This window comes from Lagopus muta, chromosome 17, assembly GCF_023343835.1.
Source record: "Lagopus muta isolate bLagMut1 chromosome 17, bLagMut1 primary, whole genome shotgun sequence".
Lineage (NCBI taxonomy): Eukaryota > Metazoa > Chordata > Aves > Galliformes > Phasianidae > Lagopus > Lagopus muta.
In genome coordinates, this window is record NC_064449.1 from 8865143 (window position 1) to 8877952 (window position 12810).

The 12810-nt window shown below is 40.8% G+C and overlaps 1 protein-coding gene across 5 annotated transcripts in view; it reads left to right on the top strand.

Moving 5' to 3' along the window:
- TMEM132C (transmembrane protein 132C) overlaps positions 1–7297 on the top strand; it is a 180151-nt gene extending 172854 nt beyond the window's left edge. For all 5 annotated transcript variants that reach the window (XM_048963980.1, XM_048963982.1, XM_048963983.1 and 2 more), the window contains one exon: positions 4071–7297. In XM_048963980.1, the coding sequence (XP_048819937.1) occupies positions 4071–5270 (1200 nt within the window). In that variant the 3' untranslated portion in view covers positions 5271–7297. The remainder of the gene's footprint in view (positions 1–4070) is intronic.
- The last annotated feature ends 5513 nt before the right edge of the window (positions 7298–12810 follow it).

The window sequence follows — 12810 nt, forward strand, 5'->3', positions numbered from 1 at the left end:
GGCACCTTGTATGATAACGGGATTGAGCAGCATGGGAAAGAGAAACGATGTGTTGTTAGATAAGAATCTGAATTCTTCCCTTGCAAATACAAGCAAATTCCCACTGGAAAGGAATGTCACATTAGCAGAATGGACAAAAAGAAGAGAAAGAAATACACAGTAAGGGAATGCATGGTTTGAATTAAGATCTGAGTGTTGGCTGCTTTTCATTTCCACATCATAATGATCAAGCCCAATTTTTACTACACAAGCCACAGGCTTAAAAATAAATGCACATGTAATACTTTGATATTTCTTGGGAAACCCATTTCAGCATTCAAGTCCCCAGATGAAACTATCAGAGCTGGTCTAATAGAGGAAGCTGAGAACAGTGTTACTTTTTCCTTTATTACTATTATTATATATATATTTTTTGGGGGGGGGGTGTATTTTCTGCAGAGCTGTTCAGCTGTCCTTTTTTCCTTTGGTGTCCTGCCTCACTCCAAGACTATTGCAGCTGACACCAGAAGTTTAGGGCTTATTCACAGCTACTGTTACATGTGCTTTGGTGAATGAAGGCCATTTGAAGAACCCTTGTCATGGGATGAGGTAAAATATATTGATAAGTTGCATGTTTCTAAGCATCAGTGTTCTCTAAAATACAATCAGTCCTACATATCTTATTTCACTAATTTTTGCTTGAAGAATACAAGGTATCGTGCCCTGGTGTAAAGCTAACCCCAGATTTTTTGAGCAAGGATGCTTTGTAATCATAATCTTTCATGCCAAAAGGTTTCTGTGATGCCACAGATGGGCTCAGTGAAACACAATAAGATGCCAGACTTTCAAAGCATATTTGAGGCTTCCGAGGGCAAAACAATCAGTAGTTTGGCTCCTAGATTTCCACAGGCAACCTGTGCAAGTCCCAGCTCTGCAGGACCCATTACGTCTCTGTCTTATGTGCTTTCTGCTGAGCTTCCCAACCAGCTGTGCTTCCTGCATTCAGGTTGCCTTCTGGAGAGTGAGCCTGGTAGTTTTCCCTAGGTGGAACAGGCATAGCCAGCAAGCAGTGGTGTTTTTGGTTGACTCATACAGGGGGGGAGTTGGAGCATTCCAGATCAGGCAATACATATCTTCTCAGTTTCCACTAATACCATGTCACTTATTTACCCTGGTGATTTCCCCCTATTTTTATCCACCTAAGCATTATGTAGATAATAAAAGATAACAATACTAGTAGAAAGCAAAACTCAGGGCTATCCAAGAGGATTTATCAAGTGGCATCCTTGGACTGATAAACAGCAACATAATACAGAGCTAGAAAAGGTGAGAAACTGCAGCAGATGAAGAAAAACTGTCACACTTGCTGATCTGCTATGTAATTGTACTTAGAATGGAGGAGAATGGCAAAAGCACAAGAAAAAATATAGACAAAATATATCCTGATATAAATATTTTATGTGTTTAGGAAAATCATGGTATTTACAAGTGGTTGTGGAAAGTAGTTTCTTCATCTCTTCTGTTTTGGATTGTGCTGTCATTAATGTGATCTAATATGCAGTATCTGACTCACTTCACATCATCACAGCCACCATATAAATCATCCTGCTCTCTAAGAGAGGCTGACACTAATGTGTAGCTGTGGCTCATTTGCTCACAGAGTACAACTGAGTGTTTGTGTGTGTGTGTGCATAAGTGAAAGGAAAAGTGGAGGGAAGAAAGACTGGAGAGAGAATCCCTCAGACTATTTGTTTATGCTTAATAATTAATGAATGCAAGTATTTGTCACTTCAGTCTTGAGGGCGTCAGATTGAGGGCAAGAGCTTTGCAGGTAAGAAGGCTCCCATCCATCTTCATCTGCTGATAGTAATTGGAGGTCCCTGTCAGAGATTCGGAGGGGATTTATTGATGCGGTATGTAGGATTTGCAGAAACAGCTCTTTGAAGGACATGGTACTAAATCATTTCTTTTTCTTTTTCTTTTTAGCTTTTCAGAATTTATAATCATTTGGGAAATTCACTTCCTTCCTTTGCCTTCAGCTTGCCTTTAACAATGTGAATGAGAGGAAATGATCTGTTGCTGAATGGAATATTGGGGCTGATGCAGTATATTTTGGCACGATTTGAGATTCCATCTCTCTTTCACTCTTTTTTCCCACCCTTCTAATTAACACCATCCATAGTATAAGCATGACAGTGTGTGTTGTGTTGTGTCATGTCATGAATAAATTGGTTCTTCCTATGAAAAAAATGGTCTTTTGGAAACAAAAAAACTCAGTACTGGAAAAAATAGCACCTAAGGTATTGCATACCGCTGATATTGTAGTAAATCATGTGTGTCTGGAAATCTCATCTCATTTCTTTCTTCTCTACCTCTGCTTCATAAAATCAGGCATGCAGTCTAATAAAGAAATAGTGGACAAAATAAAAGCTTTAAATTTGATTGCAGATTTCTTGCCATTTGGGCTGAAATTCTCCATGCTGGACACCTCCTCCTTTTTTAGGGTAAAGGAAGGCAATAGTGTTGTTGAATTACAAGTGGAGATGCATCTTTTTCTCCCTACTCATATCCATAGAACTTCTTTTTAATTTATTTTCCCATGGCTGAGTTTGCTCTGCTACAGATTTCTATGATGTATGTTTAAGCTGTGCCATCTAGCTCTATGCTTCAGTCTTTTCAGCCATTTTAGGGCTGTTTCTCTAATGAAACATCAGCTGTTTAAATTTCCTTACGCATTTTACCCTTAACAGCTCCTGAGCTACTTTGGCTCTGTTTCAGCTATTTGAAGCACATGTGAATCATTGAGAACTTTGCCTTCTTTCTTGTTGTGCCACAACTTATTTTCCTTCTTTCAGTCCCTCAGGAACTTGCTGATAGCACTTTGGAAATCATGTATTCTGTATAGTCCAACCTTCTGAGTAGATAAATTCCCCTTGCTGTTTCCATTGAAAAGCTTTAAATTTAACTAGAAGGGTAGCAATTCCCTTTGTTTATAACCATAGCATAGCAAATTGTAACCAATTGGAAACCATATTGGGTTGTAAATTTGTATTATGCCTGGATGGTAACAGGGTGGCAATGTTTTTCCCCAGTGGTGATTTTCAGCCCAGTTGTTCTGATGTACCCATGTGTAAAGTTATTAGGCCCATCTGCAGTTTAAGTCTGGTGAAGAAAAGAACTTAGCTTTTGTGTGAAGCTGCACTCCAGCAATCTGCCTGCATGTCTGCTGGCTTAAGAGGCAGGACATAGAGCAAATGAAAAAATAAAGAAATCTCCTGCAAACAAAGCTACTGAGACATGGAGAAGTAAATATCTATATCATCTGGATTGGATTCAAATGGCAAACAGCTGACCTCTAGCTTTGTATTTTCTTCTAATGATGACTTCTAGCAGTGCTGCCTGCAGAGAACAAAGACAGTCCAATTAAATCCAAGCCATTTCTGTTAATATCATAGAGATCACACCAGAATCCTCATCCTCCTCTCCTTGACACAGAAATGCAGAAGAGCTTTTCACTATCTCAAGGATAAAGTATATTTCGATAGAACAGACCTGAAAATGGAATTGTTCCATGGCTCTTTTTCTTTCAGGTGAATCTTCTGCTCAAACCATTGCCAAGATACCCAGGTAGCTCTTTATTCCTGCAAAGATACTTATGCCTTGTTGGATTTGACAGCTCCCTCTGATACCTGTGCATGGGCGACATGAGGAAAACTTCTTATTTTCAAGTGCCTATAGTAATTTTTCTGTTTTGTCGTTTCCAGGTTTTGTATGACAGGAATGGCTTTTTTTGTTAATTATGTAAATTGTAACTCAGTAATGGATACTTTGGTATTGCGGGCATCTCACATGCATTATTTCATATGTTCTTTTGCAAAATACTTGCAGGAAGGGTAGCAGTGGAATGTCTGTGAAAAACGAGACCAACCTTCTGCCCTGTTGGCTGAAGGCTGGTTTGCTCTAAGTGCAGTGCAGAGACTTTGTCTCCCATTTCCTCCAGCTTTCATTCAGAGTTGAGAGATCAGTGAGCGGCCGTGGGTTTAGCTGTTCTATTTGAGATCCTGTCTTTAACCATACCCCTCTCCTTTCAGGAAGCTGTGGTAAGCACCTGGATTCAGTTCAGTGACAGCTCTGTTACTCCGTTGGACATTTATGACTCTAAGGACTTCTCTCTTTCTGCTGTATCATTAGATGAAGCTGTTGTCTCGGTCCATCAGAATGCTGCCCTGAAATGGCCGGTTGTGGCAGCAGAAGGTGAAGGTCAGGGCACCTTAGTCAAGGTGGACATGATGATTTCTGAAGCCTGCCAGAAGTCTAAGAGGAAAAGTATCCTGGCTGTGGGGAATGGCAACATCAAAGTCAAGTTTGGCCAGAATGATGCAGACTCTGATACAGGTGGAGATTACGATGGTGAGGAGATTGAAAACCATGCCAGCGACCGCCGGCACAAAGCGCCTGACCAGGAGCGTTATGGCCAGGAGGGACGGTATTATGGTGGCTCTTCATCAGAGCGAGAGGAAAGCACCATCAGGAAAGTCAGCACCACTGCAAAATCTGTGATAAAAAATAAAGTGATTAAAAACAACAAGCTGGAAGGTGGCAAACTCTCAGACGATAGCCAGCTGCAGAACATTCCTATAGACTTCACCAACTTCCCTGCTCAAGTAGATCTCCCAAAAGGCAACGCAGGCATGGAGGAAAATGATCTGGTGCAAACACCTCGGGGCCTTAGTGATCTGGAGATTGGGATGTATGCTCTGCTAGGGGTCTTCTGCCTGGCAATTCTGGTCTTCCTAATAAACTGTGCAACATTTGCACTTAAGTACCGTCACAAGCAGGTTCTGGTAGAAGGACAGACCACTATGACCCATTCCCACGACTGGGTCTGGCTGGGAAATGAAGCAGAACTGCTGGAGAACACAGCAGATGCATTGCCTCAGCAGGATGAACACACAACTATTATTGACCGAGGGACGGGTTGTGAGGAGAGCAACCAGCTCCTCAACGGCAGTGCTCAGAAGAACATTCAGAGCCAGATTCACAGGAGCGCTGACTCAGGGGGCAAGCTCGTAAAGGAACAGAAATCCGAACCTTTACATTCGCCAACTTCGAAAAGGAAGCGGGTAAAATTCACAACATTCACCACCATCCCACCCGACGATGGTTGTCCGACTGTCAATTCAATCCTAAGTAGCAATGATGATGACATTAAGTGGGTGTGCCAGGATATGGACCTGGGGGACTCCAAAGAGATAAGAAACTACATGGAGAAACTCAAAGATAAAGTGTAGCTCCTTGCTGGGATTTTTTTCTTTTTGGGAGGGGGGAAGAAGGGGTTTAACCACACCTTGATGCCTTCAGTTCTACAGTATATATTGGGACAGAAGAGGGGGTGGGAAAAGGATCCACAGGAGAAATTATGAGGCAGTTTTTTACAATCAGGGAAAGAAAGTTGCCAAACTGTCTGTGGCTACGTGTATTTTTCTTCAGGTTTTTCACTTTGCTTTGCTTTCCCAAAAGCTTTTCATGGATTTAGGAATTGGGATATAAATAGCAGAAAGGAACAAGGAGATGGTGTGGCCAGTATAATGAACTGGGCAAGGTGAGGTTGTGAAAATATATATTATGGGTCACAGAAACAATAAATATACTGATGTTTCAAAGTACCAAAAATATTCAGGAAAAAAAAGAATAAAAGATAAAGAGAATATAAGACCTTAAAAAGAATAAGCAAGAAGCAAAGAATGACTTGTTCATATTTCAATAGAACATCCCAGTTATGGACATATGACCCATAAGAAGACTTCATACTGTAACTCAGTCTGGTTCTTTCTCTTCATTTGAAGTGAAGATTCATCTTTGGCATGAAATATGAAGGAGAAAGAAATTACTTGCTATTTTTATTTTTACTTTTCTGTTTGTCTTCTAGATTGAAACACAGTCATTTTCCTGTTCGTATTTTTCTTCTAATTATCTTAAAATCAGGAAAATTTTCAGTGCAGGAAGTCTGCAGTGGACCAAGAATATTTTATTTCTAAGTTGGCTGTAAAAATCTCCTGTTACTTAAAGAATTCAGAGGACAAATATGGAACAGTTTTCATCTGGTGTCTCTTTTGAAAGCAAAAGCCTCAGTTGTTTCATTCTAGCTAGAAATATGTTCCATTTGGAAGAAATGTTCACTTTAATTTCAGGCTTGGTTTGTTTGTTTCGTTATTTGTTTTACATTTCCACAACCAAAGTTCCCATGTTTCACCTGGGGAAGAAGGTGCTGTTTTGCATTAGCACGTGGAAGTATCCACTGGTTTAAGTGTACCTGGAACAGAGACCATCACAGGCCAAATATATACAGCCTGGATTTCAGTGGGTTTTTTTTCCAAGTTCATGAGTTCATGATTTCATTCTGTAAGTTTCTGTTCCTTTTATGTCACCAGCTCTCACTAAGCTTTGAGATTGGAAGAATGAACACGAGTTGTTCCCAGACTTGTATTTCCTTGTACTGGGATTGCTGTTCAGAGGGGGAGAAATGCTACTGAAGCAAGATCAAGGAATACCTAGAGCTCTGTGTTGAACTAAAAATATATATATATACTTATATTTTTGCCATTAAACCAGCTAAGATTGAATTTTTTAGACAGTACATCTGTTATTTTGTATTAAAAAAAATAATACAAAACCAGTAGTGAATCTGAAGGAAATACAAAATAGTTGATTAGTTGTATAAACTGGCAGAACTGCATTGACTCAGTGCCAGTTCACACCAGTGGAGACACAGATCAAAAAACCTCTGACATCCCAAACCTTTGGTCACTCCAAGGAAGATGGTATATCCAGCCTTTTGGAAAGCAGTATTATGTCTTGACTGTCAGCTGGAAGCACTTGCATCGTCCTGTCTTTACTGATGTTTTGTTTTGTTTTTTTCTTTTAATTATTAACTCAATAGTTTGTTGTTAGGGGAGGTGTCTTTTGCTGTTTTTCCTTTGTTGTTTTTTGTTGTTTGTTTGTTTTTTTGTTGGTTGTTTTGTTTTGTTTTGTTTTTTTACTCAGACAAAATCAATCCTGCCACCCAGTAACATAGACGGACGTTTTAACACGATAAGCCTAGTATGCATTGTAGACTGAAAGAATGTAATATTTATTTATACATGTTATACAAATTGTAATTAAAATGCTTTACATGGCTTGACAAGTTAACTTCTCTTTTCTGAGGGGAGGGGGCTGTTTTCTGTCATTTCTGTGTTGATGTACTGCATCCACTGCCTAACAGCTGAAACAAAATTTAATCTGCTTTTGGAGGAGAGAATAGAGATGTATGAAAGTTTTTCACTGTTCTGATCCTTCTTTTGTGAACTGCTTCCCTTTCCCACCCAACATGTGGTGATGATGATGGATGGCAGGAGAAGACAGCAGTCAGGCACAGTTCATGGCAGTGTCACTATTCATCTTGCTCATCTCCATGCCCACCATCAGCACGAACAAATCCAGGACTCTTGCTTCTGATGTGTGCAACTTTCGTGCAGCCCAGTCATGATTAATTACGTTGCTCCTCTGATTGATACAGTAGGTTCAGATGGAAGCAAGTTTCGCTGAATCACAACTGACAAATACAAAGCACCCTGTGTCCCAAAGGACCCCAAGCTACTTCACAAGCTAAGCGCAGTGATGCATCAGCCACACCTCAGGGATCAGTATATCTTCCTGGGAAAATGCAAGTGCCTCTGAGGTGAAAAAGACATTTACAGTGCCGAGCTCCAAATACAACAGGAGTGGAACAAAAAAGATATACGGAATTAAAATAGCTCACCGTGATATCACAGGCATACACAATGCAGTTGTTCAAAATGCATTTTTAAGAAGCTATTCATGTGCTGAGCAGCTCCTGTTACAGCATGAAGGATGGCATCTCCAATAAGCCAGTGCTTCCAAGCGCTCTCTGCGATACTGGTACAGCACTGGTGGAGAGGAAAGGAATGATGGTCATCTCTATTTCTACTTTGTGCACCCTATCTTTGCTTTTGGCAGCTGAGGCTATATAGGATCAGAAGAGAAAAGGATATCTCCATCCAACATAGCAAAAAGTTAGCTGCTGAGAGAAAATCTGTTGAGGAGAATTCATCTTACTCTTCATAATGGAATGCATATGATTGTTATTTATATATATATATATATAAAAATCTCGCTATCTCACTGTATTGTCTACGAAATGCCACAGCGAACAAAAACATTACTCCTAATTCACCTCTTCCTCTCCAAAACCTCAAAAAAATTTTTCAAGAAAGGAGCTTATCGTCATTGTAATTAAAAAAATGAAAAAATCAGTTTCCCATGAGAAACTGTTTTGCAATTCCTTCTCAAAAACAGTGATGTAAATTTTTGTTGAAAGTCTCATTCTTGTATGAATGGAACTCAGATTGAATTCAACATTCCCAAAGAGGAACAGAGCTCTTCTGTTAAGAATAGGAAAATTATAGCTTATTCATTATTTCAGTACTTGTTAAGATAATCATCGTTTCCTTTCCAGTTATTGACTGCATCTATAGCTCTCTGCTTGCTGTTCAGATTTAGAGCTAGACTGTTTGTTTGAAATAACTCCCCTTTGGAAAGAGCTTATATTTAATGTGTAGTCATGGTCATTATGTTATTGACCAACACAAACGATGCCTCCTTGGAAGCTAAATTTCACTGATGATTAGCCCTTGACAATTCTCAATGACAGTATTCTGCCATATATTTGCATTAGAAGATGTAATCTCGTAGAGCCTCTCTGAAGCAGGTGGTTTCAGAGACGTTGCACACATACAGACCTTTGACTGCAGCCTATAGCACTGGGCTGGATGTCGGCCATTTACACACACACAGCATTTTGCAGACATCGAAAATTACCATGGATATTCATTACAATTCTGGTTTACTCTTTACCTTGTCTATGCTGTAATAATCATTTTTCAAACTGACAATCAATCATGTACAGCTGCCCATGTGAGCACATGCATGGCCAATTTGAGAGGCTGAGACAGTCGGTGCAACCACCTTCCCCAGGCAAGCTGAAATGCAAGCTGAATATCCCTGAAAGGACTTGAAATGCTTGTCTCTGGTGTTTCTTTTCACTAACACATGCCTGTTACTGATGTCTTTTAGTCCTTGAGTTATCAGCTAATGAACTTCTGCTAATCTACACGTTGGCAAAAAGTTGGAGATGAAAGACCAAGTGGAAGACACGCGACGTAACGCCCATCGTAATATGACATCTAATTATTATGAAAAAGAGCAACTGCTCCAGGTTCTGTATATGTGATAACAATTGAAATGTGGTAAATCCGTTCGGATGGGGCATGAGGTATTCAACAACTGGCCCACGTGGTGCAAGGCCTGTGCTGGTGGGGGTTGATGGCACTCAGGAATTCTCTCCAGTCCAAAAATGCTGCTTCACATCCTTTCTGTAGGTTTGGTGTGGTAAGGATTCCCAGCATTTCATGGAATGAAAATTAAGAGCAGCCCTCACTTATCCACGTAGATGTACTGAATACAAGGAAACTCTGTAGGATGTAGAGTAAAATCTTTATTTTTTTTTCCCAAAGGGAGAAAAAAAGAGGCAGAAGGGCTGTGTTTCATGGTATTGTGGTTCTCTGTGTTCTTTGTAGGTCTCAAGGCCAGAAGAAGCCTAGAAGAGGGCACTGATTTTGACCCCGGTAACTCACAGCTGGCTAACCAGGAGCGTGTCTTCAAAATATCTAGCTCTTTACAAGGAAGAAGGGGTATATTTCAAGAGACAAGTGAAAGAATTGAAAAAGAAAGAAAGAAATAACTTAGCTCTGCCTTCACGTTTAATTTTTGGAAGCTACAGAACAAAGAGTTTCAGAGGCAGATGCTGAAATTTTTCAATTTATCTTCCACTACCAAAAATACTGTCAAAATCCAATTCTTAACGACACTCTGTAAATGATAATCTCAGCTGGGAAGAAACCAGGCTGGGAAATATTTATCTGAGAAATTCACATTAGGTCAAATGCCAGGATTTACATTTCTTAAGCCTTGCTGTGCTGCAGTTACAAAGGCACTGCGATCAGGCACAGGAAGCCCCTCCGAACATCACTGTTGGCAGTGTGCCTCACTTTGCCAGATGAGGGAATCTGTAAGTGCCAGGGGTGCATGGTTGCAAAGATAACACTCTGCAAGGTACAATTTTCTGTCAAGGAGCCAAGATAGAAATTCATTAATAATAATTTTCACTTAGAAGAGAGTCTTTCATCTGAGAAGATCAATGACTTCCAATGTTGGTAAAGGGTAAAGCTGCAAGCAGCGTGAAGAGGACCTGGTTTTTCAAACCAGACAGCACCCAGAGAGTATATTACTCCCTTTTTGAGGCCCAGAAACTCAGCTGCACCTGTGCAAGGCCTAGACTTGTCTGCCGCAGAGAAGTAATTAGTGAAATCACCTGGTGCAGTCAGTAACGAGGAATCCAGCTTGTTGAGGAAGAGAAGAGTATCTGGGTTGTTGCAGCTAAAGGGTGAGCACTGCTTGAAGGCTTCTGTAGGTGGGACTGGAAAGTTGTGCTGTTGGGGGGATGGTGTTAATGTTGTGAGAAGTGACTGTGGGACAGGAGAATGGTGGTTGTGGGTTGAGGAAATGGATGAAGGTGAGAGGAGAAGTTCTTGGTTACTGGGAGGTTAGTTGCCAACACAATGTAGACCTTGGTGAAAAGGTCCTTCTTTCTTTGTGATTTTCTTATCACTAGGCTGTTTAGAGGGAAGGAGAAATCTTCCTGCTTGATTAGGTGTCCCAAACAGGGGAAAAGTGAGAAACTGTGCTGTTTCTGCTTTGCCTTTGGTAAGTCTTGTCCCCCCCCCGTCTACTTAAAGGGTGTCTTTGGAGTGACCTGTCTCAGTCTTGCATGTGTTTTACAAAGGTTTCTTCAGAAGAGCACCCAGGTGGTAGGTGATTGCATAGCACCTGAGGGCTCAAGAGACCAGGACTTGGGGATGGGCTGAGTGCCAATTCATTGGGCTATAAGCATGTGACATGTAACACATCTTCCATGGAAATTCTGAATCATTTCTACGAAGTGTTTTGTTTATCATTTGTGTTCTGAAATGTGCACACAAAAACACCTGAGAAAGGAAAGTCAAGGTGAATCTTCTTAAATCAGATGCTGGATCCTGAACTTTTCTGGTATAGCTCAACTGTAGTGCGAAAGATTCCTATGGAAAGTGCGTGTTCCTTCAATCAGTGAGCTTGCTGAGTTGCCCTCAGCTTCAGGAAATGCTTTGATGTTGGTTTAACCTGGAAAAGGTTTTTGTAGTCAGTTCACAGTGCTGTGCCCTCCTTTCTGGGATAGCAGTAGGACAGTGACACTCAACTCTTGCACATATTCATTTTCCTTCCTTCTTGGCAAGGAAGGAAAGTAGCCATAGCAGCCAGAAGACTGTTCTGTTTTGAAATGCTCCTAAATTGGATTTCAATGTTTAAAAATAAGCTGTCAGCAAAATGCAACAACAGACACACATTATGATGCAAATTAGCAAATAACTCTCCCTCCTGATTACTTATTACTCATTGTTATGTGGGGCAGGAGCAGCACAGCAGCTACTGGAGCATCCAATCTGACAGTTGATACCAACATATAAGGAACTGCATGGTGAACAGCACTGCTGGTAAGGGCTGATTCTGTGATGGCTCATTATTTTGAGGCAGTCCACAGCTAAATGTTTTCTTAGGGGAGATTTTTGGTTCCCAGACAGAACTGCACTGTGTGTGAGGCTCTAGCTTAGCTACACTGTGGGCAGAAAGCCCCAGTCTGAACACACAGTTGCCCAAAACACTGTGTAGCTAATAATTATCACTTCAGTGCCATTTAGCAGCAATTGCTATAGGAACAGAGTTATTCAGGGACTCCTCTCTGGTTATGATGACACTATAGATCTTACAAAACTGAGTTGAGGTTACCATAATGATGAGGCTCTATTAATTTAATATGATAACGCTACAGGGGTTTTTTTTGTGGATTGTCTGAAAAGATTAATATTTTTTTAACAGAAACAATTTGGCAAATCAAGTCACCAGTTCCCATTCTTTCACTCCACCCCTGCATTTTGGGATCTGCCATTTACTTTTTCCATCATGCCCCTAGGTTAGTCATACCACATCCATCATGTGGCATGAGCTTTACACACACGTTCTTGGAGCACCTCAAAGACATATTCTCTGCTTTGCAGGAAAGTGTTTTACTCTTTTTAAAGCCTACCATTACAAAAACAAAATGCAAGATGGTATCGAGGGAAGAGAGAAGCGAGTGTGTTGGGAAACTGACAGCTTTGGGGCTTTTTGGATATGTACCATGTAGAAAAAAAATTGGGAGTTTGCCCCAGACATGCAGCAGGAGGGTTTTATTCTCAACTGGAGAAAAAAAAGAACAAAAAACCTGTAATAAATCCAGGCATATTTCTCATACAGGAGCACTGTTCTCCATGACCTGTGTCAACCAAACCTCTGCAATGAGATTTGTAGACTTCTACTTTCCATCAGGTAGTACTGATGGCACCCAGGTAGCTGTAGTCAATGTACTTGAGTGAGGATTTCACTGCAAGGAAACTGAGGGAACCTGAATGTCTGCTCTCTTACTTTGTCTCCCATGAGGCTGTCCTGCTTCTTGCCCTATGATAAAAGCTGTTGGACATGGGTGATACAGCCTGTTGGGGGCCTAACAGCTGTGGCTGAAGGAAAGATTCCTAGGCTGTGCTAATGAGATAAGCAGCTCAGCTCAGGTAGGAAGAAAATGTTTCTGTAAGAATTAAGAGTGTGGCACTCTGTGGAAGTGGACGGAATGAATTATCAGCT